Raw genomic sequence first — 27,941 nt, 5'->3', positions numbered from 1 at the left:
TTTATTATGTTTTTATATCTTATAATGATTTTATTCGTTTTCCAATTACAATAATCCAGTAATAGCCTCATCATAACAATGTCAAATTATAATACACTCTCTCCCACTTTAGGAATTCTTTGATGGTGACTGGAGTTTGTGCCTTCTTCTGAAACATTTCCTGCACACGTCATTGAGCAAACACCGGCCAGGAAATCACACAGTTCAAAGCTGGAATTATCTCTTTATTAGCAAAACATGATCTTCACCGACTGGGCTGAGTGTCAGCCTTAATGAGCACAGCAGTTCATTCCCTGTATGTGTTACCCCATTACCCCATGATGTGGGTGGCACTGTGGTCTAAACTACTGAGCCTCTTGAGCTTGCAGGTCGGCAGTTCGAATCCCCACGACGGGGTGAGCTCCTGTTGTTCTTTCCCAGTTCCTACAAACCTAGCCATTCTAAAGCACGCCAGTACAAGTAGATAAATAGGTACCACTGTGGTGGGAAGGTAAACGGTGTTTCCGTGCACTTTGGTTTCGGTCACGGTATCCTGTTGTGCCAGAAGCGGTTTAGTCCTGCTGGCCCATGACCCAGAAAGCTGTCTGTGGACAAACGCCGGCTCCCTCGGCCTGAAAGCGAGATGAGCGCTGCAACTCCATAGTCGCCTATGACTAGACTTAATTGTCCAGAAGTACTTTACCTTTTTTAAAAAAAAACAACAACCATGAAACCAGTTACCGAGACTAAAGGTCCCTGCCTCCTCACAGCTATCTATGTGGGGAGCCACCTCCAGAGCTTCCCCCAAGCAATCAGAGACTGTGCCTGCGTGTCTGTCTTTGCTCCTCCATTTTCATGCCTCTTTTGGTCCTGGGAGTAAGAGGAGCTTGTCACAGCAGGAGGGGAAGACATTTGTGACTCCTCGCATTTCTATCTCTTTACCTCCCTCCTCCTATTCAACTGCTTTGGCTTTCCCCCCTGATTCTGGTCTTCTTTCTGCCACAGACTCTCCCAGCTCACTAAGCCCTGTTACCTCTTCAGCTTCCGACTTCTCCTTCTCCCAGACTTCTCCCCCTTCTCCCTCTGACCACTCATTGTTGTCCCACCACCAATCCCTGGGCTCTGAGCCCAGCCAGTTCCTCCACCGTTCCTCTGCTTCCAACCAGTCCCTGACAGCGCACACAGCAAACTTCTCTATACTTTTCCCCTTTTATGAATTCTCTGATGGGAAATGAAACTTTTTTGCAGATGAAGTCCTTTCCATAATCCAAGCATTTATGTATACGGTCTCTCTCCATTGTGGATTCTTTGATGATCAGTGAGATGTCTCTTCTGTGGCAATGTAAAGGCCACACCTTCTTAAGTATTTACATAAATGATCCTTTGTGTGGATCCTTTTGAGAAGTGAGTTGTATCTTCTTCCTGAACCCCATGCTATAGTCAAACATTAATATGGTTTCGCCCTTTGTGAATCCACTGATGACAACAAAAACGTGTACGTCTCCTGAAGCTCTTTCCAAACAAATTTTTTTTTTATAGTTTCTTACCTATGTGAATTCTTTGGTGATTACGGATACTTTTCTTGCAGCTGAAGTTCCTTCCACATTCTAAGCATTTATATAACTTCTCTCCTGTGTGAATTCTTTTATGTTTCGTAAGGTGAGATTTGTCTCTGAACCCCTTTCCACACACCAAGCATTCGTACGGTTTCTCCCCGGTGTGAATTGTTTGATGGAAGAGAAGGCTAGAACCGTCTTTGAAGCCCTTTCCACACTCAGAACATTTATATGGTTTCTCCCCTGTGTGAATTCTTTCATGAGAACTAAGGTGGGCCTTTCCACCAAAGCTCTTTCCACATTGGAAGCATTTGTATGGCTTCTCCCCACTGTGAATTCGTAGATGGGAGGTGAGACTTTGCTTCAAGATGAAGCTCTTCCCACATTCCATGCACTTATACGGTAAGTCCTGTGTGTGAATTCTTCCATGGGAAGTGAGTCTGTGTTTGGAAATAAAGCAGCTTCCACATTCCAAGCATTTATATGGTTTCTCCCCAGTGTGGATTCTCTGATGATTAGTAAGATGTATCTTCCGAGTGAAGCTCTTTCCACACTCCAAACATTTATGTGGCTTTTCCCCTGTATGAATTCTCTGATGGGAAGAAAGGCTAGAACTGTGACGGAAGCTCTTTCCACATTCCAAGCATTCAAACGGTTTCTCCCCTGTATGAATTCTCTGATGGGAAGAAAGCTCACCACTGCGAGGGAAGCTCTTTCCACATTCCAAGCACGTATAGGGTTTCTCCCCTGTGTGAGTTCTCTGGTGAAAAGTGAGACTTGTCTTATGGGTGAAGCTTTTCCCACAATTCACACATTTATATGGTTTCTCCCCTGTGTGAGTTCTCTGATGAAAAGTGAGGCTTGCCTTATGCATGAAGCTCTTTTCACATTCTAAGCATTTATATGGTTTCTCTCCTGTGTGAATTCTTTGATGATAAGTGACGCTCTTTTTGCAGCTGAAGCCCTTTCCACACTCCAGGCATTTATATGGTTTCTCCCCAATGTGAATTCTCTGATGGGAAGTGAGCTTGGAGCTCTGAGCGAAGCCTTTTCCACATTCCAGGAACTTATAAGACTTCTCCCCTGTGTGAATCATTTGGTGATTAGTAAGATATATCTTCCGAGTGAAGCTTTTCCCACATTCCATACACTGATACGGTTTCTCCCCTGTGTGAATTCTTTGATGATAACTGAGTCCATGTTTGCAACTAATGCTCTTTCCACATTCCAAGCATTTATATGGTTTCTCTCCACTATGAATTCCTCGATGGAAAATGAGTCCGGAGTTTCTCGTGAAGCTCTTTCCACACTCAAAGCATTTATATGGTTTCTCCCCTTTGCAGTTTTGGCAATGTGCTTTACATTTTCTTTTAGAACCGAAACTTTTCCAATAATCCCGGCACTTCTTTTTATTTTTTATATCTGTTTTTCCTTTGACTGCAATTTTATTGTAGTTACTACCCTGAGAGGCTGGGGGTGTATTCCTTCCCATCTTCTCTGCTTCAGTTTTCCTTTTCTGCTTTTCCTTCTTTGCGCATTTTTCCAATGACTCTTTTCTAGCTCGTTTCCCTTTATTGTTGGTTTTTGATTTGTCACCTGCAATGAAGAGAGAAATAGCTAAAAGCCTGTGGACAGAAGCCTCAAATCACTGAATACAATCACTGAACACTGAACAAATCCATCTGGTACGCAGGCTGAGACCCTACCTGCCTGCAGACTGTCTCGCCAGAGTGGTGCATGCTCTGCTTATCTCTCTCTTGGACCACTGCAATGCACTCTATGTGGGGCTACCTTTGAAGGTGACACGGAAACTGCAACTAATCCAGAATATGGCAGCTAGACTGGTGACTGGGAGCGGCCGCCAAGACCACATAACACCAGTCTTGAAAGACCTACATTGGCTCCCAGTACGTTTCCGAGCACAATTCAAAGTGTTGGTGCTGACCTTTAAAGCCCTAAACTGCCTTGCCCCAGTATACCTGAAGGAGCGTCTCCACCCCCATCGTTCTACCCGGACACTGAGGTCCAGCGCCGAGGGCCTTCTGGCGGTTCCCTCACTGCGAGAAGCCAAGTTACAGGGAACCAGGCAGAGGGCCTTCTCAGTAGTGGCTCCCGACCTGTGGAACGCCCTCCCACCAGGTGTCAAAGAGAACAACAACTACCAAACTTTTAGACGACATCTGAAGGCAGCCCTGTTTAGGGAAGCTTTTAATGTTTAACACACTACTGTATTTTAATATTGTATTGGAAGCCACCCAGAATGCCTGGGAAAACCTAGCCAGATGGGCGGAGTATAAATAATAAATTATTATTATTATTATAACAACTTCAATGCTTGTGATAACGGGAAAGCTGGAAGGACTTGGATGGGAGGCAGATTTTAACTGCCTCTGTTGACTGGTGTTAACTGACTGCTGGAGTGCTATGGATTTGGACCACAGAGATGTATGTTCAGCTCCTAGAGAGAGGTGAATCTCATTGGATGGTCTTCAGCCAATCACACTCTCTCAGTCTAATCAACTTCACCTATCTTATAGGTTTGCAAGGCCTATACAAGCAGTAATTCCCCCTTTAGATTTTTATTAAATGCAGTGTTAGGATATAAAAGTTTTTAATCAAGAAAAACAAATAAATACTCCTAGATTGGAAGATGGAGACTTCAAGTGCTGGAATAGAGGAAATGTGCAGAAAAGATTAGATTGATTGAGAAAGATCAGGAGTGGGGGGCCCTTTTTAGTTACTGGCCAAATTTTTTTCTCCATAAGAGGGACATTATTATTATTTCAGTCAAACCAAATCTGCTCCATCTCTTATGCCAGTCAGCTCTCTGCCCCAACAGAAAACGGCTGGGATGCTAGTTCTGCCTCCCTAAAAACTGTGAAACTTACATTTCGAAAGGTCTGCTCAGTTCAAAGCAGCCAGGTCATTGTTTAGAAGGGCACAACGAAAGGATGCAAATTCAGAGAGAATACATTAGATAACTGTCAGTTCAAAGTAAACTGCAGAGGGCTTCAGGGCCTGGAGAAGGAGGAGAACATCTCTGACCACCAGAACGAACCAGAGATCAATCTGGGAAAGGAAGTGTCCGTGGGGACGATCACATCAGTGATCATTCCAGGCTGCGACCTTTTGTCAGGGACCATGCTGAGGAGGGCTACACAGAGGAGGAATGGTGGGAGCCTCTCCCTCCCCCTGACCCTGAATCTTCCCAAGAACAGGAGGACAGTGTAGATTTGGAACAGCAGTTTGCAGAGGGGCATAGTTCAGAAGGCTGAAGCTGGGAAATACTGGATGGGGAACAGCTAGGAGAAGAAACACTGGGGGAGAGAGAGGGTTAGCAGATTCACAGTCGTCGGACAGCATTCCTCCACCCCCTCCACAAGTCAGAAAGTCTCAGAACAGAAAGTGCAGAGAGAACAAGCTCAGATTACAAGAAGTAGGAGCAACATAGATTAATAGGGACGGAGGGGGTGTAAGCCTTAATTGGGAGCACCACCATTTCTAGGAGATGTGTTCTTTGTTCTCTCGCTGGGATTATTAAAGAATCTAACTGGTAAGACGTTATTTTCATTTGATCTTCTTATTTACTGCCATGGAGGAGAAAGCCGATTCCCCAAAGCCTGACTCCTTTGCTTCATTAAAAACCCGGTGAAGCTGTACAAAAGGAAGCGGATGAGCCCATGCCCCGTGTGTGGGAAGGTCTTCGCCACCCACACTATTGAGCTACATCAAAATATTGGGGTTCGCCGCGCACAAAAAAGTACTGAATTTCAAAATGGGAATTATGATCCAACAGGGAGCCTTACCCAGAAAGGCCACGATGCCTCTATTTTCCTCCATGACTTCCTTGTGCAGAGCTCTCTGGTCAGGATCCAACCCAGCCCACTCTTCTTCTGTGAAATGTACAGCCACATCCTGGAAGGACACTGGACCCTAAAAGAAAAAAGGAAACACCTCCTTGCATATAATATACAGATGAGCGAGGTATAAGTAATAAATTGTTGTTGTTGTTGTTGTTGTTGTTGTTGTTGTTGTTATTATTATCATCATTACTACTACTATTATTATTATTTGTGATTACTGACCGGCACATTCCTGTGACACTGCCCCTCCCCAGCAACACCTCTCCCCTGTTAGAATTTCTGCTCCATGATTGCAGTCATGCAATTGTTGTCTATCACATGACGATGTATATTTTGACTCCACAGAGTGGGAAGTGACGGAGACAGGATGCTTGTATTACTGTGTTTCCTGAAGTGGGACTATTGTCCTTTGTTCTTCTCTTTGCTGTCTGATGCTAGAGAGAGAAGGAGCTATGTTGCAGTGCTCTGTGTGTGTGTTTTATATGTAAATAAAGTAGATTAGCCAAAATGCTGAGTTGCTGAAGTCTGTTATGCAAGCTGCGAACACTCTGTGGATCCCTAAGTATGCCGATGTCTGTTGGCATCGGTCGCTATGATGTTCGGGCTGAAGAAAGCTTTTGAAGCTCCCAAACGAACAACCAGGAGGGAGAGAACATGCCAGTCGGGTCCTACTCGAGTGTAGGACGAGCTCCTGACATCCCCAACCTAATTCATACGACCTTGAGTGCTTTTGCCCTGCTGGAATATGACCTTGAACTTGGAGGGGTGTGTAGAAACTACACACCCCTCTGCTCTCACCCACCCCTGGAAGGTTGCTCAGATAAGAATGTGGCCCTCAGCCTGAACCAGTTTCCCCACCCATGTCCCACCTGATCCGATTCCACAGCGACTCCTTCTCCTCCGCCACAAAGAGGAAATGAATGAGGATGTCTTGGCCGCTTCATTCCCTCGCCTGAAGGAGACAAACAAACGTGCCAGAGAGCCATTAGTACATCCTCACCTCTGAAATGCATGCCTAACTTAGAAAAAATCCTAGCTTCATATGTGGTGGTCTTGTAGTAAGGTTAAAGCTTACTGGGAAATGATATATAATGAATTGAAAAGGTTGTTTAAAATAACCTTTGTAAAAACCCCAAAAAGCTTTTCTTTTGGGAGTTATAGGGACAGAACTACCTAAAGTGTACAGAAAATTATCAGGTCCGAGAGGAAAACAAGAAAGGAATTTTTGCCTAGAAAGTTCATAGAAGAGGCAACTTTAAAGACCTCAACTCCACCAGATTCACAATTTGGGCAGGTTGAAATGTTATTAATCCTGCTATCCAAAAAAGTGTGTCCCCTGGAAAGCTAAGGTCTGCATATGGTTTTTCTTAGAGCAGCAGTAAGGGTGATAAAATACCTCCAGGAAAAATGTATTTTTTTTATAACTGGCACCAATATGAATAAGACATTTGTGTGATTGAATGAAAGCCCCATCACTTAAAGTAGAAAGGAATTCCCTCTTGAAACATCGGATTCACTCTAGTGGGACAGAAATTAGGCCAAGCCTCAGTATTAAGACCAGGGCTTTTTTCCAGGTGGAACTCAACAGAACTCAGTTCCGGCACCTCTCAGTGAGGCTACAGGGAACCAGGCAGAGGGCCTTCTTGGTAGTGGCACCCTCCCATCAGATGTCAAGGAAATAAACAACTATCTGACTTTTAGAAGACATCTGAAGGCAGATCTGTTTAGGGAAGTTTTTAATGTTTGATCTTTTATTGTGTTTAATATTCTGTTGGGAGCTGCCCAGAATAGCTAGTGAATAAATTATTATTATTATTATTATTATTATTATTATTATTATTGGTGTTCACGGTGAGTTCTGATGCCTATTTTTCTAGAAAAGTTAAGACCATCAGAATGTCAGTGGAATTTCCTCAGTACATTTGAGAAGAAGTTGGTTCCAGTTCATTACCTCCAAATAGCAACTACCGTATTTTTCGCTCTATAGGACGCACTTTTTCCCCTTCAAAAATGAAGGGGAAATGCGTGTGCATCCTATGGAGCGAAGATGCCATAGCCCCGCGACCCTCTCCCGGCTGGAGAGGTGACGCGCGGCTATGGCAGGAGCCTCTCCGCTGCGCCTTTCCGCTGCTCCCTGACCTGCTCTTTGGGGCTGGTGGTGGGCTTCCCCCCGCCAGCCCCAAAGAGCAGGTCGAAAGGAACCTGAAGCCTGGAGAGCGAGAGGGGTCAGTGCACACCGACCCCTCTCACTCTCCAGGCTTCCAAGGTAGCCGCCTGAACGCACCTTAAACGGCACCTTGTTTTAGAGCGGGAAAACAAGAGGGGGAAAGTTCTCCCCCTCTCTGTGCATCGCCTCCTGCCGCTTCACTGAAGGGGCGCTGGGCAGAGAGGGGGAGATTTTTTTTTTCTTGTTCTCCCCCCTCTAAAACAAAGTGCGTCCTATTGTCCGGTGCGTCCTATGGTGCGAAAAATACGGTACTTCCATGGAAGTTCAATTCACAACATGGAGAGAGACCAAATTGAGATACATTGCACTGATCCTCACCCAATGGCTTCTGTCTGGGGTCTGATGGAGTCGTCTCGGCTGCAGGGGAATCACCTCCCATTTCAGCAAACAGACCCTTTACCTGGAACAACAGCAATAAGGATGGAAGGCATTAAATGGGGAGAAATGAAAAAGCTGAAAACTTTGATGATTTCTAAATAAATTTGGACAGGGAATACAGAATTTTGCACCCACAGTCTGACCTGCTTGGGACCATGTAACAACGCTTGGCCTTTTTAAAAAGTTAATATTGTTTTATTTCTGCTTTACATTTTAAAATATTCATTTAAACAGCCTTAAAATATCAATGACTTCCCTTCTTCTTTCCATGGTTCATTTTGCATAACATGAATCCCTGCATATTTTACATAAACTAAACCATTCAGTATTCCATTATTACTTCCATCAAAGCTTATTTACACTGTTGAATTTATTTTAATGCTGCCCACGTTTTCAAGTGTACACTATTTCCCCCCATATATTCAATAAACATTTTCCAATCTTCACTAAACGTATGTTCTTCTTGTTCTCTTATTCTGTATGTTAAGTCTGCAAGCTGCGCATATTCCATCAGCTTAAGTTGCCATTCTTCTTTGGCTGGGACCTCGCTTGTTTTCCATTTTTGTTTTGATTCTAAATGCCGTATTAACCTGTCAATCATATAGTATGACATTTGCTAAAATTGTGATGTTCAGCTATCAGCTTACCGTTTTTGTGGCTGATTTGTTACCAGCGTTATGTAGATTGCAATTGTTTTACTGATGATCTGCTAATTATTTTACATAATGTTGTTCCGTTATGTTTTACTATGTTACTGTTATTTATTGTCTGCAAGCCGCTTTGGGACTCATTTGAATGAAAAGTGACATGGAAATATAATAAATCAAACCAAATAAAATCAAAATCAGGGCCAGTCTACTAGGGAATAATTGGAAGAAACAAGATTTACCAACTATCAAAGAATGGCAGATGAAGATGATGGACTATATGGAACTTGCCAAACTGACCGGAAGACTCTGAGACCAGAGAGAAGAGACGGTGGAAGAAGATTGGAAGAAGCTTAAAGAATATTTGAAAAACTATGTGAATATTTAAATCTTAGAATAGCTTTGGAAGTAGATATAGGCTGTAGGGTTAGAAGTAGAAGGTAGTGTATTTTAAAATAGTATTATTTGTAAGTGATAAAATGTGAAGATTTTTATGGTAAAAGTAGGTGATAAAAATGGTTAAAAATTATGATATATGAAACTGCTAAAGATGAAAATCAGATAGGGGGACTTGGGGAAGCTCACCTAACAATGCTTAGAAAAAATAAGGAGAAGACAAGAATTTGTTTGTATTATTTGTATTTCTGTTTGTATTGTTTATTTGTGTTATAAAATGAATAATTTTTTTTGAAAAACAACAACACAAAAGCAAAAAACCAGGGCCAGTCAAAGAAGTGCCTTCCAGATGTTCAATGCCAGCTGCCTTCAGCCAATACTAAGAGATGATGGATTTAGTCCAACAACTTCTGGGGCTCCTGTTTGTTAGGTTTAATGTAAATTAAACATTCTCACCTGCTGCTCTTCCTGCTTCTTCTCCTCTGCCCGACTCAGGAGGAAACCTTCGGCCAGGGCCACCGCCTGGGAACTGGTCTCCGCTCCGCATTCCCTGACCCAGTTCTCCATCTCTGGGGGGAGGACAGCCAGGAACTGCTCCAGGATCACTAAATCCAGGATCTGAGCCTTTGTGTGTCTCTCCGGCTTCAGCCACTGACGGCAAAGGCGGTGGAGTCGGCTGCAAATATCCCGTGGTCCCTGGGCCTCCTGGTACTGGAAGTGCCTAAACTGTTGGCAGTGCACATCTGAGCCATGGATGTTCTGCCTCAATGTCTTGTGTCTGCTTCCAACCCAAATTTCTCCAGTGGTCCCAGTCACGACGCTATCAGGCTGTCTTACTGCTTCGAGGGCGGCAGAGTCTTGTTCTTCCATCTCTTATCTGCAGAAAAACATTCTCTGATGAAAACGTATTTTTCATTTTGATTGCTCATACAGTGGATGCTCGGGTTGCAAACATCATCCGTGTGGGATGCACGTTCACAACCCGCAGCGGCGCGTCTGTGCATGCGCGGGTTGTGCATGCGCAAAACCCGAAAGTAACCTGTTCCGGTGCTTCCAGGTTTCAGCGGGTCTGTAACCTGAAAAAACGCAACCTGAAGCGTCTGTAACCCGAGGTATGACTGTATTGTGAATTATGTAATACACAACATTTATTCCCCCCATTTGAGATCCGGTACACTGCTTCTGCATATGGAGGTTCTATTGCTCACACAGCTATTCATGTTCCTCTCACGCTGCCCATTCGTGGGATCCCTGCGCAAAATCTAACTACAGTGGTACCTCGGGTTAAGTACTTAATTTGTTCTGGAGGTCCGTTCTTAACCTGAAACTGTTCTTAACCTGAAGCACCACTTTAGCTAATGGGGCCTCCCACTGCTGCTGCGCCACTGGAGCACGATTTCTGTTCTCATTCTGAAGCAAAGTTCTTAACCCGAGGTACTATTTCTGGGTTAGCGGAGTCTGTAACCTGAAGCGTATGTAACCTGAAGCGTCTGTAACCCGAGGTACCACTGCATTTGTAAGAATAAATTCCAAATATCATTGAATTTGCCCATGGCAAGTCTGCGTTTATATGCAAGTTGTAAATACCACTGTACCTGGACCAAGACTGCTTCTTGGTCTACCTTAGGTTATGGACTCTCCTTTCTTGGTGGTTTTTAAGCAGAGGTTGGACGGTCATCTGTCATGGATGCTTTAGCTGAGATCCCTGCATTGCAGGGGGTTGGACTAGATGACCGTAGGGGTCCCTTCCAACTCTAAGATTCTATTATCTATCAAGTACATCCTCTTCCTTTCTGCGTCCATACACAGACTCATCAACCAGAGAGAAACATACCACATCCCTGCCTAGATTCCTCCCATTGCTATATTCAGCAATCACTAACAAGGACTGTTTTCATCTACGCTAGTGGCCATTCTTTTGAGTAATACCATAAAATTATAAATCAATGGAAAGATAATTTAATGAAGAATGCAATGGAACAAAGTTTGTTCAGTTATCTGTTTTCTATCAAAAGTTATAGCCAAATGACCAGAAAAAGGAAAAACAACTTGCTTAAGTTGATATGCAGTAGATTTCATTCATTTGAACGAAGCCAACAAGCACGAGTGTTTAGAGAGCCAATCGGGTGTTATGAGCCATCAAACCTCACAAATGCACTTTTCCCAAAAGGTTTCCACAATTTTGGCCACGAGTATATGCTTTTTTAAAGCTCGGCTTTAACTCTGTAAGCTATCAATCTGCAGAGGCTGCAGTGGATCTCCAACTTCTGACACTCAATGGCTGTGGGCAGGATGCCGGCCCAATCATTTTCTACCAGCTCGAGGCTGGCATAGCCCAAAGCACACTTTTGCCTCTCTGCCCCTTCTAGCATGAGGAGTAAAGGGTAAAGGGACCCCTGACCATTAGGTCCAGTCGTGACTGACTCTGAGGTCGCGGCGCTCATCTCGCTTTACTGGCCGAGGGAGCCGGCGTACAGCTTCCAGGTCATGTGGCCAGCATGACTAAGCCACTTCTGGCGAACCAGAGCAGTGCACGGAAACGCCGTTTACCTTCCCACCGGAGCGGTACCTATTTATCTACTTGCACTTTGACGTGCTTTCGAACTGCTAGGTGGGCAGGAACAGGGACCGAGCAACGGGAGCTCACCCCGTCGCGGGGATTTGAACCGCTGACCTTCTGATCGGCAAGTCCTAGGCTCTGTGGTTTAATCCACAGCGCCACCCGTGTCCCTAGCATGAGGAACAAGGCTGCAAATGTGGTAGTGGCAATCCCACTGCTCCTTCCTAACTCAGCCAGGTCCTCACTCTTGTTCATTATTCACTTTATTTATTTTAAAAAAAATATTTGATTTTTCAGATTAAAATTTTACAGTCACATATTGAACAAGCAACATAAAAACAAGGTTCCAAGGAATCTCTTGGACGTCCCTCCTCCCCTTTGTGGGTCCTATTTGTTAATCATTCCCTCCTGCATCTTTTGTGATAATCCAAAACCTTCTCCATCTTTTTCACTTGGGTTCTTGCGTCATCGACTCCTTGGACAAAAAGGCTGCCGGTTTTTTAACAGAGCAGTGTTTTTGAACATCCCCTCACATCCGAATGAGCACATGTACTACAGAGCCAGGAAGCCCACCTGGCAAACAGGGAATTGAGAACTGTCAGCGTGGATAGCAAAGTTGGTGAGAGTGTGTTATCACCAAGGATGCGGGTTCGATCCCCATATGGGAGAGCTGCATATTCCTGGATTAAACCGGGTTGGACTAGATGCTCCTCAGGGGTCCTTTCCAACTCTAAAATTCTGTGATTGTATGACAAACTGCTCTCATTGAGCAACTCTGCCCCACAGACCTGGCAGAGCAAGAGACTCTAAATATCAGGGTTCCAGCCCCCCAGGTTGCACAAAAAGATTCCTCCATTGCAACGGGATGAATCGTCCTCAGGGTCCCTTCTAACGCTGCAATTTTGTGGTGGTATCTTAGATCGGGGACCTCTTTTGCCTATACAGAGGGGGAAGAGAGAAGCGAACAAGTGCACAAACAATTATAACAGGAGATATGTTGCCTGCAGGCCAGGAGAAGCCCAAACTCCCATCCTCAGTGAATGTTTGCTCCTTAATCATAATAATAATTTTTTTGCTTACACCCTGGCCCATCTGGCTGGGTTCCCCCAGTCACTCTGGGCAGCATCCAGCAAAATAAAATATGGGTCAGTTGCATATTTCTGTGTTAAAGGGGGCTGGAGTAGATGATCCTCAGGGTCCCTTCCAACTCTATGACCATCCGCTCCCACTGATCAACTCCACCTCGCAGCCCCTCTTTAAACCCCAGCCTCCCCAAACAGCTCAGCCGGGAGAGCAATAGACTCTTCATCTCAGGGTCGTGGGTTCGAGTCTCGCATGGGCAAAAGATTCCTGCATCGCACGGGGGTTGGACAAGATGACTCTTGCAAGTTTACGAATCTGTGATTCCATCTTAGATGGGGAACGGAGAGACGAACAGCCCCTCTCCCTATTTGTTTCCTGTGATGGTTTCTCCTGATCTGCGTCTCCCATGCGACGCCTCCATCTTTCCACCAAAAAGATGTTGCAGAATCTCACCGGGTTGCAGGAGGAGCCGCAGACGCAGAGCGCGGTGGGGAAAAGCGGAGGCTCCTTCCTCTGCAAAGCGGGGAGCTGCTTCTGCTCTGGAGGAAGCCCCCCCTCCCTCCTTCCCACCCCAAATTTCCTTCTTCTCTAGGAACCCGGTTATTTTTTTAACCCTTGCAAAGCCTGAGCACGAGCACTGCCGCTCTGTGTCAAAGAGGAAACGTGCGCCCTGCGCGCGCACAGATGGGAATCTGGGCATCTTTTCTTGGATGCGGGGAGACTCGCCTCCACTTCGGGTTCCCAAGCAAACGTGGCCAGGGGGGTGGAATCAGTTGAAAATAGCTTTGAAGAGGGGAGAAAGGAGGTCTAGTGGTTAGAGCAGCCCTTTCCCATCACTGCGCAAGGTGATTCTCCTGCCCCACTTGCCAATGCCCTATGCGGACTAGGACCCACATACCTATGGGACCGCCGCTCCTGGTAAGGTCCACAAATGACAACATTTTGGAGGTCCCAAGTCACAAGGTGCTTAGATTGGTCTCAACTAGGGCCAGGGCCTTTTTAGTACTGGCCCCGACTTGGTGGAACGCTCTGTCCCAAGAGACTAGGGCCCTGCAGGACTTGACATCTTTCCACAGGGCCCGCAAGACAGAGCTGTTCCGCCTGGCCTTTGGTGTGGGCTCAGTCTGACCCTTATGTTTCCCTCCCCTTATGGTCTTGATCTATCGGCTACTTTTAAAATGAGGCTGCATTTTAAATTGCATGTTAACCTGTATTTTAATTTTCCTATTACCTTTTTACTGTAATTTTACAGGTGTTAGCTGCCCTGAGCCCGGCTCTGGCCGGGGAGGGCGGGGTATAAATAATTTATTATTATTATTATTATTATTATTATTATTATTATTATTATTATTATTATTAATGCGCCCCTGAGCAAGAGTGCTGCTTGTCTCTTTTCTTGGCAAGGGGACAGAGGGAGCAAGGAATTTAATAGAATCAAAGAAATGTAGAGATGGAAGGGACCCCAAGGTCCCTTCTGCAATGCAAAAGTTAAAAGTAGAAAAAGTGTTAAAGGGCAAGGAGTAGCGGTGGGGGAGAGAAGAGGGGCAGGAAATATTTCCAAGCTGCCTCCTTTGAGAATCCGACTGCGATTTTGGAAAGGATGGATCTTGCCCAGTGCTGACTGGACTTGAACCCGACACCCTCTTCGTTCAAAGGGAGATGCTTGGCAACTGGGCTAAGGTCCTTTCCGAAGTGAGGCAACTGGCCTTGTAATGGCTGTGGCTGAAGCCTAAGGGGACTGGGAAGGGGGCAAGCTCGCCTTTCAGTGGCAGTCAAAACCAGGGTGTATAAACCAGCGTATATAAAAACGCAATAAAATGTCAAACATTAAGAAGCTTCCCAATACAGGGCTGCCTTCAGATGTCTTCTAAAAGTTGTGTAGTTTTTTATCTCCTTGATGTTAGGTAGTTGTTTATCTCTTTGACATCTGGTGGGAGGGAGTTCTGCAGTGTGGGTGCCACCACCGAGAAGGCCCTCTGCTTGGCTCCATGTAACTTCGCTTCTCACAGTGAGAGAGCCGCCAGAAGACCCTCAGACCCTCAGTGTCTGGGCTGAGCGATGGGTGTGGAGATGCTCCTTCAGGTATACTGGGCCAAGGCCAGTATTTTATCAGGTTATTTGATACATGAAGACATTTTGCCTGCTTCTGAAAGGCCTGGTTAGATTTATATATCAATAAAAATATTGCAAGGCCACTTCCTAGAACTACGACTCCCATCAGCCTCAGCAAGCATGGCCAGTGGCCAAGGCGATGGGAGTTTTAGTTCAGCAACCGCTGGAGGGTCCCAAAGGTCGCCCACCTCGTGAGCATCTGAGGCAATTCCCTAAAAGGGGAAAAAACCTGATCCTGCTATTCTAGCAGCTTGGGAAAAGGTGGGGAAACCCTCAGCTAGAGGACTTCATTATCTCTGCTTCTGAAAGCGCGTTTGCAACCCGCAGTGCTGCGTCTGCGCGTGTGCGGGTCGCAATTCAGCGCTTCTGCGCATGCACAAAGTGCAATTTAGCGTTTCTGTGCATGCACCTAAACCCGGAAGTAACTCGTTCCGGTACTTCCGGGTTCAGTGCGGTGCGCAACCCGAAATTGCACAACCCGAAGCGTCTGTAACCTGAGGTATGACTGTAGTTGGTCAAAAGAGCCGTGGACCCAAAAAGGGTGAAAACCTCTGGTGTAGATCATTTGCACAGAGGAAAACTATTTAACAAATCACGTGTAAATACTGAGATCAGTTACAGGCATTAGGCAGTAAGCTTGTTCAACGTCTCGTCAGATTTCCCCGGAGATTGTCATGAGTCCACAGCGGTTTGGGTCCTTCAGAATCAAGGTAACTGGAGACGACAGTGTCTTTCGGATATGTTTTATTTACACATATATGCAGGCTGATTATAAGACGGAGAGGACTCACAGCATTCACACAAATCTTGCTCTCTTGTTCTGATTCTGGGGAGAGGCATAGATCCACAGAATTGGACTCTACACAGAGAGCAAGTCATGCTTTCCCCCTCCCAACTCCATCACAAGGAAAGGCAGCATAGATAGCAAGTCACTGAACTTTACCTTACCTGCATATACTGTTCCTTTTATTTCTCCTTGCTGCTGATTTCTCTTTGATGTTTTCATCTTTCAAAAACTAAAAAGCCCCCACTGGTCTTCTGCTAATGTATTTACAGTGGTACCTTGGTTTAAGAACAGATTAGTTTATGAACAACTTGGATTAAGAATGCTGCAAACCTGGAAGTAAGGGACGCGGGTGGCGCTGTGAGTTAAACCACAGAGCCTAGGACTTGCCGATCAGAAGGTCGGCGGTTCGAATCCCCGCAACGGGGTGAGCTCCCGTGGCTCGGTCCCAGCTCCTGCCAACCTAGCAGTTTGAAAGCACATCAAAGTGCAAGCAGATAAATAGGTACCGCTCCGGCGGGAAGGTAAACGGCGTTTCTGTGCGCTGCTCTGGTTCGCCAGAAGCGGCTTAGTCATGCTGGCCACATGACCCGGAAGCTGTACCCTAGCTCCCTCGGCCAATAAAGCGCCGCAACCCCAGAGTCGTCCGCGACTGGACCTAATGGTCGGGGTCCCTATAACTTTACCTTTAAACCTGGAAGTAGGTGTTTTGGTTTGTGAACTTTGCCTTGGAAGCAAAACATGTTCCGCTTCCTGTTGAGTGTGTTCCATTTGTAAATTGAGTCCCCCATTGCTATGGGAAAGCACGCCTTGGTTTAAGAACACTTTGGTTTAAGAACGGACTTCGGGAACGGATTAAGTTAGTAAACCAAGGTACCACTGTAATATAAATATATCCAAGTGGATTTTTAGACTCTCCTGGATCCTGCCTTGTCCCTAACATCTTGCCTCCTGGGACAAATATATTGTTCCGCCCCTGTGTGAATTCTTTGATGACAGGTAAGGTTAGTACTGTGCATGATGCTCGGATCATCTTTGAAGAATTAATTAATGATAACAACAGACATTTTTGCCTTTTTGGAAGCTCCTCCCAACTTCTAAGTACTGCATTGGCTCCCAGTACGTTTCCGAGCACAATTCAAAGTGCTGGTGCTGACCTTTAAAGCCCTAAACGGCCTCGGTCCAGTATACCTCCATTGTTCAGCCTGGACACTGAGGTCCAGCTCCGAGAGCCTTCTGGCGGCTGCCTCCCTGCAAGAAGTGAGGTTACAGGGAACCAGGCAGAAGGCCTTCTCGGTAGTGGCGCCCACCCTGTGGAATGCCCACCCTTCAGATGTGAAGGAAATAAGCAGCTATCTTATCTTTAAAAGACATCTGAAGGCAGCCCTGTTTAGGAAAGTTTTTAATATTTAATGCTGTATTGTTTTTAACGCTTGATTGGTAGCCGCCCAGAGTGGCTGGAGAAACTCCGCCAGATGGGCGGGGTATAAATATATTATTATTATTATTATTATTATTATTATTATTATTATTATTATTAATGATTACTCCACAAATTTTCCTGCATTTGCCCTGTCTATATGCAATTCAAGCATTTATTTGGGTTTTTCTTGCGGAAAGAAAGCTAGGAACTGCTCCTAAAGCTCCTTTAATATTCCAAGTCTTTATATGGGTTCTCCGCTGTATGGATTTTTGGGTGGGAATAAAGGCTGGAGATCTGAAGAAAGCTGCTCCCATACGCTGCCCATCGATTTGTGTGTTCTTTGGTGAACATTGCGATGGGAACTCTGAGCGAAGCCCTTTCCACACTCCAGGCATTTATAGGGTTTCTCTCCCGTATGAACTCGTTGGTGTGTCGTGAGAGCTGACTTCTCAATGAAGCTTTTTCCGCACTCAGAACACTTATATTGTTTCTCTCCTGTATGAATTCTTTGATGTTTTCTAAGACAGTTCTTCTGAGTGTACCTTTTCCCACATTCCAAACATACATGTGGTTTCTCCTGGATGTGCATTTTTTGATGATTAACGAGATCTTCCTCCTGACTGAGGCACTTTCCACAATCCAAGCATTTATATTGTGACTCTGCAGTGTGCGATTTCTGGTGATAAATTAGACTAGTACTTTGGCTGAAGTTCTTTCCACACTCTAAACATTTATATGGCTTCTCCCCTGTGTGAATTCTCTGATGGTAAGTGAGATGGGAGCTCTGACTGAATCTCTTTCCGCACTGCAAACATTTATACGGTTTCTCCCCGGTGTGAATTCTTTGATGGGAAGTGAGGTTTTTCTTCAAAGCGAAGCTCTTTCCACATTGTGAGCATTTATGTGGTTTCTCACCAGAGTGAACTGTTTGATGGTGCATGAGAGTTATTTTGTGAGTGAAGCTTTTTTCACATTCCAAACACTGATAGGGTTTCTCCCCAGAGTGGATTCTTTTATGAGAAGCAAGACTTGTCTTATGCCTTAAGATCTTTCCACACTCCAAGCACTGAAAGGGTTTCTCCCCTGTGTGAATTCTTTGATGGGAAGTCAGATGGTTGCGTTTCCTGAAGCCCGTTCCACACTCCAGGCATTTATAGGGTTTCTCCCTATTGTGAATTCTTTGATGGTACATGAGAATTATCTTCCGGCCAAAGCTCATTCCACACTCTCTGCATTTATATGGTTTCTCTGCGCTGTGGATTCCTTGTGCTGAAACAGAGGAAAGGGGAAAATGCGTGGGGTTATTAATATTTTTTAAAAAATATTTTTTCTTGCTCAATTTCCACATAACAAATTATCAAACCATATAATCCCCCCCTCCCCCCTGCATAATGGACTTCCCTCAGCTCCTCTCCCTGGTTTCGCTGCACATTATTTCTTCTGCATATTATAAAATTGTATACAGTGGTACCTCAGGTTACATACGCTTCAGGTTACAGACTTCAGGTTAAGAACTTTGCTTCAGGATGAGAACAGAAATCATGCTCCGGCAGCACAGCAGCAGCGGGAGGCCCCATTGGCTGAAGTGGTGCTTCAGGTTAAGAACAGTTTCTGGTTACGAATTAAGTATGTAACCAGAGGTACCACTGTATATCCTTACATATCTTTCCATCATGTTATCAACAATAAATGTGTGTGTGTTTATTCAAAACCTGCCAAGGAGTCCAGTTCATTTTGTTGTGTTTTTAAATAATTTGTGTGAAGTTCCTATTCCTCCTTAAAGTCACAGTTGTCCTTCTCTCGCAGTTTGTATGTCAATTTTGCCAGTTCCCCATAGTTCATTTCTTTTGCCACTGTTCTTTTGTCGGGGTTTCCTCATTCTTCCATCCTTGTGCTATCAAGACTCTTGCCGCTGTTGTAGCATACATAAACAAGTTCCTTATTTTCCTTGGCAGGTATTGTCCTACAATCCCTAACAAAAATGCTTCTGGTTTTTTTTACAAATGTCATTTTAAACATTTCCTTCAATTCATTATATAGCATTTCCCATTTTTTAAAATTTCTTTACATTCCCACCACATACGATAAAAAGTCCCTTCTTTTTCTTTACATTTCCAGCAAATGTTAGAGCCGGTTTTGTACATTTTCATATAATTTTCTTTCAGAAGAGAACAATCTGTAAATTGGAAAATGTGTGGGGTTCTTACTGGCTAATACCCTTTTGTGTGGTACCGTCCAGATGTTATTAGACTTTCCCATCAGCTCCAGCTGGAAAGGACAGCTGTCAGGGATGATGAAGGTGGAATCCTGCAACCTCTGGAGGGAACCACATTGGCTACCCCAGCCGTAAAAAGGTGTGTCCCCCCAAAAAAAATATTACACTAAGCTGACACCAGCCCTACCTTTCGCCTCATCTTTGGAATTCATATAAACAAAGAGGGAAACTTCGGGCTTCAGTTGTGAAGCATTTCAGACATGAAAATGGAGCTTAGCCACGCTGTATTAGCACATGAGGGAAAGTTTTAGGCAGAAAACCCAGATTCAGAACCAATTCGGAAGCCATTAGGTGAGAAGAATAATGGAAGCTGGTTCTGAAAGAGAGAGCATTTTTGCATTCCTAGGAAGGCAAAGGCCTCTCGTTTTTATGGAAATCAGTGAACCCCAGCTTCTAATAAAGTGGATTATTATTTGGCCCATTCATGAAATTCACTCAATTTCTGATGACGTGTACTCATCTCTTTGGCCTTCTGGAAAATGACATCGTTCCACCTTCCCTCACAACTCTGAAACTTACATTCCACAAATAACCTGACCAGATAAGACCAACCAAGCCACAGTTGTGAAGGGCAGATTTAGAGAATGCATGCTCAGAGAGAATGCAGGAGAGATTAATTTTCAAGATTAAAAGCAGGAATAAAAATCCTAGATGCTGTATGTGTAGCACAGCTGAGCTATGCCAGAATATTAGGATTGCTCACATACAGAAATACAGTGGTGCCTCGCAAGACAAAATTAATTCGTTCCGCAAGTTTTTTCTTCTTGCGAGTTTTTCGTCTTGCGAAGCACGGTTTCCCATAGGAATGCATTGAAAATCAATTAATGCGTTCCTAGGGAAACCGCTTGCCAGGCTGGCGGTGCGGAGAAGGGCATTTCTCCGCACCGCAAGCCTTCAGGACAGGTACGGGAACAGAGGGGAAGGCGCGCAGCGCTTTCCCTCTGTTCCCGGGGCTTGCGTGGGAGGAGGGTTTTTCCTCCCCACTGCCAACATTCAGAACAGCATTCTGAATGTTGGCGGTGGGAAGGAAAACCCTCCTCCAACCCCAAGTCTTCAGGAAAGCCATCCGATGCCCGGCGGCGGGAGAAGGTGTCCCCCCCCCCCGCCCGGCATCGGAGATTCGTTCTGATGCCGGGCGGCGGGAGGAGGTCCGAGGACAGTGGGGAAGACGCGCTGCGCTTCCCCGCTGTCCTGGAGATTTCCCTATGGGCTGTCGTCTAGCGGGTTTTCCGTCTTGCGAGGCGTTCGTCTTGCGGGGTACCACTGTACTGAATTTAAAAAACGATATTATGACGCAACAGGGGATCTTACCGAGAGAGGCCATGATCATCCAGTTATCCTCCATGACTTCCTTATGCAATACCCTCTGGTCAGGATCCAGCAGCGACCATTCCTCATCTGTGAAATGCACAGCCACATCCTCAAATGCTATGGGACCCTAAAAGAAAAGGGAAACATTTTTTCATGGGTAGGATAGGGATGGTCTATTGGCGACATTCAAAAGGCCAGTTAAATTGAGGTGGGTGCTTATTATTCTCAGGAATTAAACCTTCTTGGGTGGCATTCGCAGCCTTCGCTGGGGGCAGCTTTTGATAGGAGCAAATCGATGGAAAGAGATTCACTCAGGACCAGGGAGGTGAGAGGGGAAAGTGGAGCCCAGCCTCTCCCCTCAGTGATCCATCCCCCTACCTGATCAGGTCTCACAGCTGTTCCTTCTACTGAACCACAAAGAGGAGATGGCTGAGGACATCTTGCCGACATCATTCCATTGCCTGTCAGAGACAAAACCACTAGTTATATCCCGCTTGGACTACTGCAATGCGCTCTATGTAGGGCTACCTTTGACGGTGACCCGGAAACTACAACTAATCCAGAATGTGGCAGCTAGACTGGTGACGGGGAGCGGCCGCCGAGACCACATAACACCAGTCTTGAAAGACCTACACTGGCTCCCAGTACATTTCCGAGCACAATTCAAAGTGTTGGTGCTGACCTTTAAAACCCTAAATGGCCTCGGGTCCAGTATACCTGAAGGAGCATCTCTACCCCCATCGTTCTGCCGGGACACTGAGGTCCAGCGCCGAGGGCCTTATGGCAGTTCCCTCGCTGTGAGAAGTGAGGTTACAGGGAACCAGAGGGCCTTCTCGGTAGTGGCGCCCACCCTGTGGAACACCCTCCCATCAGATGTCAAAGAGATAAACAACCTAACATTTAGAAGACATCTGAAGGCAGCCCTGTTCAGGGAAGTGTTTAATGTGCGACATTTTAATGTATTTTTAATCTTTGTTGGAAGCCGCCCAGAGTGGCTTGGGAAACCCAGCCAGATGGGCGGGGTACAAATAATAAATTATTATTATTATTATTATTGGCACAAACTTGGATGAGAAACTGATACTTAGAGAAAGTCTGAACTGTTGAGCAAGTTTGAGATCTGTGCATCTGTTTGATAGTTCCAGTGTGTGAACACATAGCAACTCTTTGGGGCTTTTGATCACAAATCCATGTGCACAACATGTGGCAAATAAGGGTATTTTCGAGCCCTGGAAAAAGGTGGAGATTTGCCTCGCCGCAAAAGGTTAAAGAAGTTGATGTTGGGATGCATCCGGGGAGACAGGGGCAATTGGCAGGCTCACAGCTGGCTCCAGCAGCCAGGTGAACTCCGGTTCTCGGAGCAGCATCAAAACTGCGACTCAAGCCTCAGAAACCTTTAGAGACTGAGCACGCAAGCTAGCAGAGATAAGAACTCTTTGCAACAGAAGTAGCAGACAGAGGCATATGTAAGCATATTTACAAGCATTTATTCAACATCAGGACAAAGGAAAAACATGTCTGCTTCCCTTTGTGTCCAAGCAAAGAGCATAGGCAAAAGCTATATACAACGGAAGTTCCCAGCAGACTGTGCTGGAAGTAAACAGACATGTAACATACAACAACTCCACATGCGTGTTCTAAAGGTGGAACGGAACTATATCCTAACAGTTGATGCATGGGTAGGCAAACTAAGGTCCGTGGGCTGGATCAGGCCCAATCACCTTCTGGATCCGGTCCACGGACTGTCCGGGAATCGCTGCGTGGATCACCAGCGTGCATGTTCTTTCCCTCTCCCTCTCATGGCAGCAGCGCCGCCTTCTCCTCCCTCCCTCCTCCTGGCTTCTCCCCGCCCTGCCTAGAGGAGGAAGGGGGTGGGCTTTGTTGGTGTCAGCAGCAGCATCAAGGCTCAAGCGGCCGCCATTTTAAGCAGCCCGTCTCCAGAACCCTTTCGCACACCGCTCATCGTCCCTCCACCACCGCCAGCCCCTGCCGCTCACAAGACACAGGTAAGCAGCCACTGGGGCTCGTGGGGCTCTTGCATCATTTTGTTTTTCAAAATATAGTCCGGCCCCCCACAAGGTCTGAGGGACAGTGGACCGGCCCACTGCTGAAAAAGTTTGCTGCGGGGTGAAATCCCCAAAAAGGATGTTACTGTTTTTCTGTATGCCACAACAGCTGCAAGAATATTGCTAGCGAAGAATTGGAAGAAACAAGATTTACCAACTATCGAAGAATGGCAGATGAAGATGATGGACTATATAGAACTTGCCGAACTGACCAGGAGACTCCGAGACCACAGAGAAGAGACGGTGATTGGAAGAAGTTTAAGGAATATTTGAAAAAAAATATGTTAATATTTAAATCTTAGAATAGCTTTGGAAGTGGATGTAAGCTGTAGGGTTAGTAGTAGAAGATACTGTATTTTGAAATAGTATTATTTGTAAGTGATAAAATGTGAAGTTTTTTATGGTTAAAGTAAATGTGATAAAAAAAAAGATGGTTAGAAATTATGATATATGTAAACTGCTAAAGATGAAGTAAAATTAAAATCAGATAGGTGGGACTAAACTAACAATGTTTAAATAAATAAGGATAAGACAAGAATCTGTTTGTATTGTTTGTTTTTCTGTTTGTGTTCTTTATTTGTGTTATAAAATGAATAAAAAAATTTGGAGGGGAAAAAATGAAAAAGTTTGCTGACCCCTGAGTTGATGGCTTAGTTTCAAAATGAACAGAGGGAGACCATATTGAAACAGTACCCCTAAATCCTCACCCAGAGGCCTCTGTCTGATGACTGACAGATTCCTTTCTGCTTTGGGGAAATCGCTTCTCATTTCCGTTACCAGATCCTTTGCCTGAAACAGAAATATGCATTGAAGACATCGCACAGAAACAGCAAATGCAAAAACCTCAGGGGTACTTGGCTATCTGTTTGGCTGACTTCCACAGAAAGCTGGTGAAGAAGCAGAGAATTCTGGGATCCCCTCCCTCACACCGTGAGCCCCTTGGGATTATCTAGCTCAGAGGTAGTTGACATAATGCTCTCCAAAAGTTGCTGGACTTCAGCTCCCATCATTTCCAGTTGATATGTAGAATGAACAGGGATGATGGGCGTTTTAGTTCCACAACCTCTAGAGGACATCAGGTTGACTTTCCCTGATCCAGACAAAACTCTCACCTGCAGCTCTGTCTGCTTCTTCTCCTCTGCCCGGCTCAGGAGGAAACCTTCGGCCAGGGCCACCGCCTGGGAACTGGTCTCTGCTCCGCATTCCCTGACCCAGTTCTCCATCTCCGGGGGAAGGACAGCCAGGAACTGCTCCAGGATCACTAAATCCAGGATCTGAGCCTTGGTGTGTCTCTCCGGCTTCAGCCACTGACGGCAAAGGCGGTGGAGTCGGCTGCAAATATCCCGTGGTCCCTGGGCCTCCTGGTACTGGAAGTGCCTAAACTGTTGGCAGTACACATCTGAGCCATGGATGTTCTCCCTCAATGTCTTGTGTCTGCTTCCAACCCAAATTTCTCCAGTGCTCCCAGTCACGACGCTATCAGGCTGTCTTCCTGCTTCGAGGGTGGCAGAGTCTTGTTCTTCCATCTCTTATCTGCAGAAAAACATTCTCTGATGAAAACGTATTTTTTATTTTGATTCCTCATATTGTGAATTATGTAATACACAACATTTCTTTCCCCCATTTGAGATCTGGTATACCGCTTCTGCATATGGAGGTTCTATTGCTCACACAGCTATTCATGTTCCTCTCATGCTGCCCGTTTGGGGGATCCCTGCCCCAAAATCTAAGAACCTGGACCAAGACCGCATCTTGGTCTCCCTTAAGACTGTGGACTCTCCTTCCTCGGAGGTTTTTGAGCAGAGGTTGGATGGCCATCTGTCCTGGATGCTTTAACTGAGATTCCTGCACTGCAGGGGGTTGGACTAGATGACCCCGGGGTCCCTTCCAACTCTGAGATCCTACATCCATACCCTATTACACAGACTCTTCAACCAGAGAGAAATGTACCACATCCTCAGTCTGACCCTTATGTTTCCCTCCCCTTACGGTCTTGATTTATCAGCTATTTTAAAATGAGGCTGCAGTTTAAATTGCATTTTAACCTGCATTTTAAATTTTTTCTCCCTCTCTTTTTCCACTATTATGTTTTTACTGCGTTTTTATTTTATTGGTGTTAGCCGCCCTGAGTCTGGCTCTGGCTGGGGAGGGTGGGGTATAAATAAAAATTTTTTATTATTATTATTCATCATCATCATCATCATCCTGGCCGAGCTCCCTCCCATTGCTATATTCAGGGATACTAACAGAGACTGTTTTCATCTATGCTCTTTAAAGCCCAGTTTTAATCCTGTAAGTGCCAAACCCCTCATGCAGGAATACAGTGGTACCTCGGGTTACATACGCTTCAGGTTACAGACTCCGCTAACCCAGAAATAGTGCTTCAGGTTAAGAACTTTGCTTCAGGATGAGAACAGAAGTTGTACTCCAGCGGCGCAGCAGCAGGAGGCCCCATTAGCTAAAGTGGTGCTTCAGGTTAAGAAAAGTTTCAGGTTAAGAACAGACCTCCGGAACGAATTAAGTACTTAACCCAAGGTACCACTGTAGTGTCCTTGGGCAGAAGTACTCCCAGCATAATGTGATCCCTGGAAAACACTGGCGTCTGAATGCGCACACATTTATTACGTGCTACCAAGCTGGAAAGCTCCGCTTGACAAACAGGGGCTTTAATTTTAAGGGAAGAAGAGGAATTGGCTGGGATAGCTCAGCTGGTTAGAGCATATTTCCAGTAACGCCAAGGTCGCAGGCTCGACCCACCTGCATATTCCTACATCGCTGGGGTTCGACTAGATGACCCTCAGGTTCCCTTCTGACTCCAGGAGTCTATACTTTTGTATTCCACCTTTTCCTCCAAGCAGCTCAAGGCAGCCTGCGTGGCTCTCCCTCTCTCCATTTAATCCTCATGACAACCCTATGTGGTAGGCCATGCTGACAGGAAGTGGACCAAAGTTGTTGTCCCCTCGGGAGCTTCATGGTCCTGATCTGCTCTCACCACTGCACCGCGCTGCCTTTAAGAGAGGACGGTACAAATTCATGGAGCACAGGGCTATCAATGGCTATTGGCCGTCATGGCTGTGCTCTGCCTCCTTGCCTCTTTTCTGAATTATTTTCTTTGTAAAGCTTTTTATTGCTATTTAATTACATGATTAATTAGGGACGGGGGTGGAGCTGTGGGTTAAACCACAGAGCCTAGGACTTGCTGATAAGAAGGTCGGCGGTTCGAGTCCCCACTACGGGGTGAGCTCCCGTTGCTTGGTCCCTGCTCCTGCCAACCTAGCAGTTCAAAGTGCAAGTAGATAAATAGGTACCACTCTGGCGGGAAGGTAAACGGCGTTTCCGTGTGCTGCTCTGGTTCGCCAGAAGCGGCTTAGTCCTGCTGGCCACATGACCCGGAAGCTATACGCTGGCTCCCTCGGCCAGTAAAGCGAGATGAGCGCCGCAACCCCAGAGTCGGCCACGACTGGACCTAATGGTCAGGGGTCCCTTTACCTTTACCTAATTACATGATGTGCATAAACAATTATAACAGGAGATATGATGCCAGCCCAAACTCCCATCCTCAGCGCATGTTTGCGCCTTAATCATCATCATAATTTTATTGCTTACACCCTGGCCCATCTGGCTGGGTTCCCCCTGTCATTCTGGGCAGCTTCCAGCAAAATAAAATATGGGTCAGTTGCATATTTCTGTGTTAAAGGGGGCTGGAGTAGATGATCCTCAGGGTCCCTTCCAACTCTATGACAATCTGCTCCCACTGATCAACTCCACCTCGCAGCCCCTCTTTAAACCCCAGCCTCCCCAAACAGCTCAGCCGGGAGAGCCATAGACTCTTCATCTCAGGGTCGTGGGTTCGAGTCTCGCATGGGCAAAAGATTCCTGCATCGCACGGGGGTTGGACAAGATGACTCTTGCAAGTTTACGATTCTGTGATTCCATCTTAGATGGGGAACGGAGAGACGAACAGCCCCTCTCCCTATTTGTTTCCTGTGATGCTTCTCCTGATCTGCGTCTCCCATGCGACGCCTCCTCCTTTCCACCAAAAAGATGTTGCAGAATCTCACCGGGTTGCAGGAGGAGCCGCAGACGCAGCGCGCGGCGGGGGAAAGCGGAGGCTCCTTCCTCTGCAAAGCGGGGAGCTGCTTCAGCTCTGGAGGAAGCCCCCCCTCCCTCCTTCCCACCCCAAATTTCCTTCTTCTCTAGGAACCCGGTTATTTTTTTAACCCTTGCATGGCCTAAGCCACGAGCATCGCCGCTCTGTGCCAAAGAGGAAACGTGCGCCCTGCGCGCGCACAGATGGGAATCTGGGCATCTCCTGCCCATGGGGGGGGGGGGAGAGACTCGCCGGCACTTCGGGCTCCCAAGCGAACGTGGCCAGGGGAGGAATGAGCAGGAAAGCAGCATTTTTAAAGCAACTTTGAAGTTCTCGTCACTGCGCAGGGCGATTCTGCTGCCCCACGCGCAAATGCGCACCTCTTTTCTTGGCGAGGAGAAAGAGGGGGCAAGGAGTTTAATAGAATTAAAGAACTGTAGAGTCGGAAGGGACCCGAGGGTCATCTAGTCCAGCCTCCAGCAATGCAAGAGTTAAAGGTGGAAAAATAATAATGGGGCGAAGCTTTTCTTCTTCTTTGTGGGGCAAGGAGTAGCGGTGGGGGAGAGAAGGGCAAGGAATTTTTCCAAGCTGCCCCTCTGGAATTTGGAAAGGATGGCTCTTGCCTGGCGCTGTCTGGACTTGAACCCGGCACTCTCGGTGTTATCCTGGAGTGTATGTATGTATTTATTTATTTTAACTCTAATAAAACCCATTGAAAAATAAAAAAGGGTGGGGAAACCCTCCGCTAGAGGAAGACTCCATTATCTCTGCCTCCTCTCCGTTTCGGAGGAAGAAATTCATTCGTCCCAAAATGATCTACAGAAGTATGTTGTGAACATCCCTGGGAGCTACAGGTTTGCAAAATTAGATAGTCTAGAAGCCACCTTATAGTCCTCAACCAAGATTCACATCCTGTGTATTTCTATGGGGATTGTGCACAGTTGATGTGGTTTGAGGGAATTCATTTTTCTTTACCCCAAATAAACCGCCTCAAATGTTGTAAACTTTCGTCACATGGGAGCAACGTAGAACCTGAGATGGGAGGCAGTTCATATTCTCTTTCTCTCGGTATGATTTTGTTCCCAGTTAGGGAACGTTTTTGTTTTTTTTTAATTTCCACCATTATTATTCCCATATAATAGGGGAGCAGGTCTGTGGCTGGCTTACGCAAGCCCTGCAAAGTTGTCCAGA

General features: G+C 45.9%; 2 protein-coding genes across 4 annotated transcripts; both read right to left on the bottom strand.

Moving 5' to 3' along the window:
* Positions 1 to 1,112: 1,112 nt before the first annotated feature.
* LOC309524683 (uncharacterized protein) lies at positions 1,113 to 26,824 on the bottom strand. Of its 3 annotated transcripts, none has more exons than XM_082209581.1 (6): positions 26,722 to 26,824; positions 23,773 to 24,193; positions 7,944 to 8,025; positions 6,268 to 6,350; positions 5,342 to 5,468; positions 1,113 to 3,131 (listed from the first exon to the last, which is right to left on the bottom strand). In XM_082209581.1, the coding sequence occupies exons 2-6, from the start codon at positions 24,184 to 24,186 to the stop codon at positions 1,513 to 1,515; spliced, it is 2,325 nt and encodes a 774-aa protein (XP_082065707.1). In that variant the 5' UTR covers positions 24,187 to 24,193; positions 26,722 to 26,824; the 3' UTR covers positions 1,113 to 1,512. The 3 variants fall into 3 exon arrangements, with proteins under 3 accessions (XP_082065707.1, XP_082065708.1, XP_082065706.1); XM_082209582.1 differs by lacking the exon at positions 26,722 to 26,824 and adding an exon at positions 25,418 to 26,110; XM_082209580.1 differs by lacking the exons at positions 23,773 to 24,193; positions 26,722 to 26,824 and adding exons at positions 9,503 to 9,923; positions 13,143 to 13,270.
* Positions 15,529 to 23,442, bottom strand: LOC309525084 (uncharacterized protein). The gene is made up of 3 exons (XM_082210467.1): positions 23,368 to 23,442; positions 20,595 to 20,721; positions 15,529 to 18,277 (listed from the first exon to the last, which is right to left on the bottom strand). Exons 2-3 carry the CDS (start codon positions 20,626 to 20,628, stop codon positions 17,250 to 17,252), a joined length of 1,062 nt encoding a protein of 353 aa, XP_082066593.1. The 5' UTR covers positions 20,629 to 20,721; positions 23,368 to 23,442; the 3' UTR covers positions 15,529 to 17,249.
* Positions 26,825 to 27,941: the final 1,117 nt, after the last annotated feature.

Source organism: Podarcis vaucheri, assembly GCF_965113315.1.
Source record: "Podarcis vaucheri genome assembly, chromosome: 2".
In the NCBI taxonomy this organism is placed as follows: Eukaryota; Metazoa; Chordata; class Lepidosauria; order Squamata; family Lacertidae; genus Podarcis; species Podarcis vaucheri.
The sequence above is the reverse complement of the archived record's forward strand: the minus strand, read 5'-3'. Positions and strand labels throughout refer to the sequence as shown.

What these genes read in the sequence shown, in the direction of transcription:
- LOC309524683 (XM_082209581.1), bottom strand. Translation starts at nt 24,186, where the DNA reads ATGGAAGAACAAGACTCTGCCACCCTCGAAGCAGGAAGACAGCCTGAT. An exon ending in CCCCAGACAGAAGCCATTGG is followed by an intron (nt 6,351 to 7,943) that starts GTGAGGATCAGT and finishes TGTCTCCTTCAG; the next exon opens with GCGAGGGAATGAAGCGGCCA. An exon ending in AGGCATCGTGGCCTTTCTGG is followed by an intron (nt 3,132 to 5,341) that starts GTAAGGCTCCCT and finishes TCTTCATTGCAG; the next exon opens with GTGACAAATCAAAAACCAAC.
- LOC309525084 (XM_082210467.1), bottom strand. Translation starts at nt 20,628, where the DNA reads ATGGAGGATAACTGGATGATCATGGCCTCTCTCG. An exon ending in GATGATCATGGCCTCTCTCG is followed by an intron (nt 18,278 to 20,594) that starts GTAAGATCCCCT and finishes CCTCTGTTTCAG; the next exon opens with CACAAGGAATCCACAGCGCA.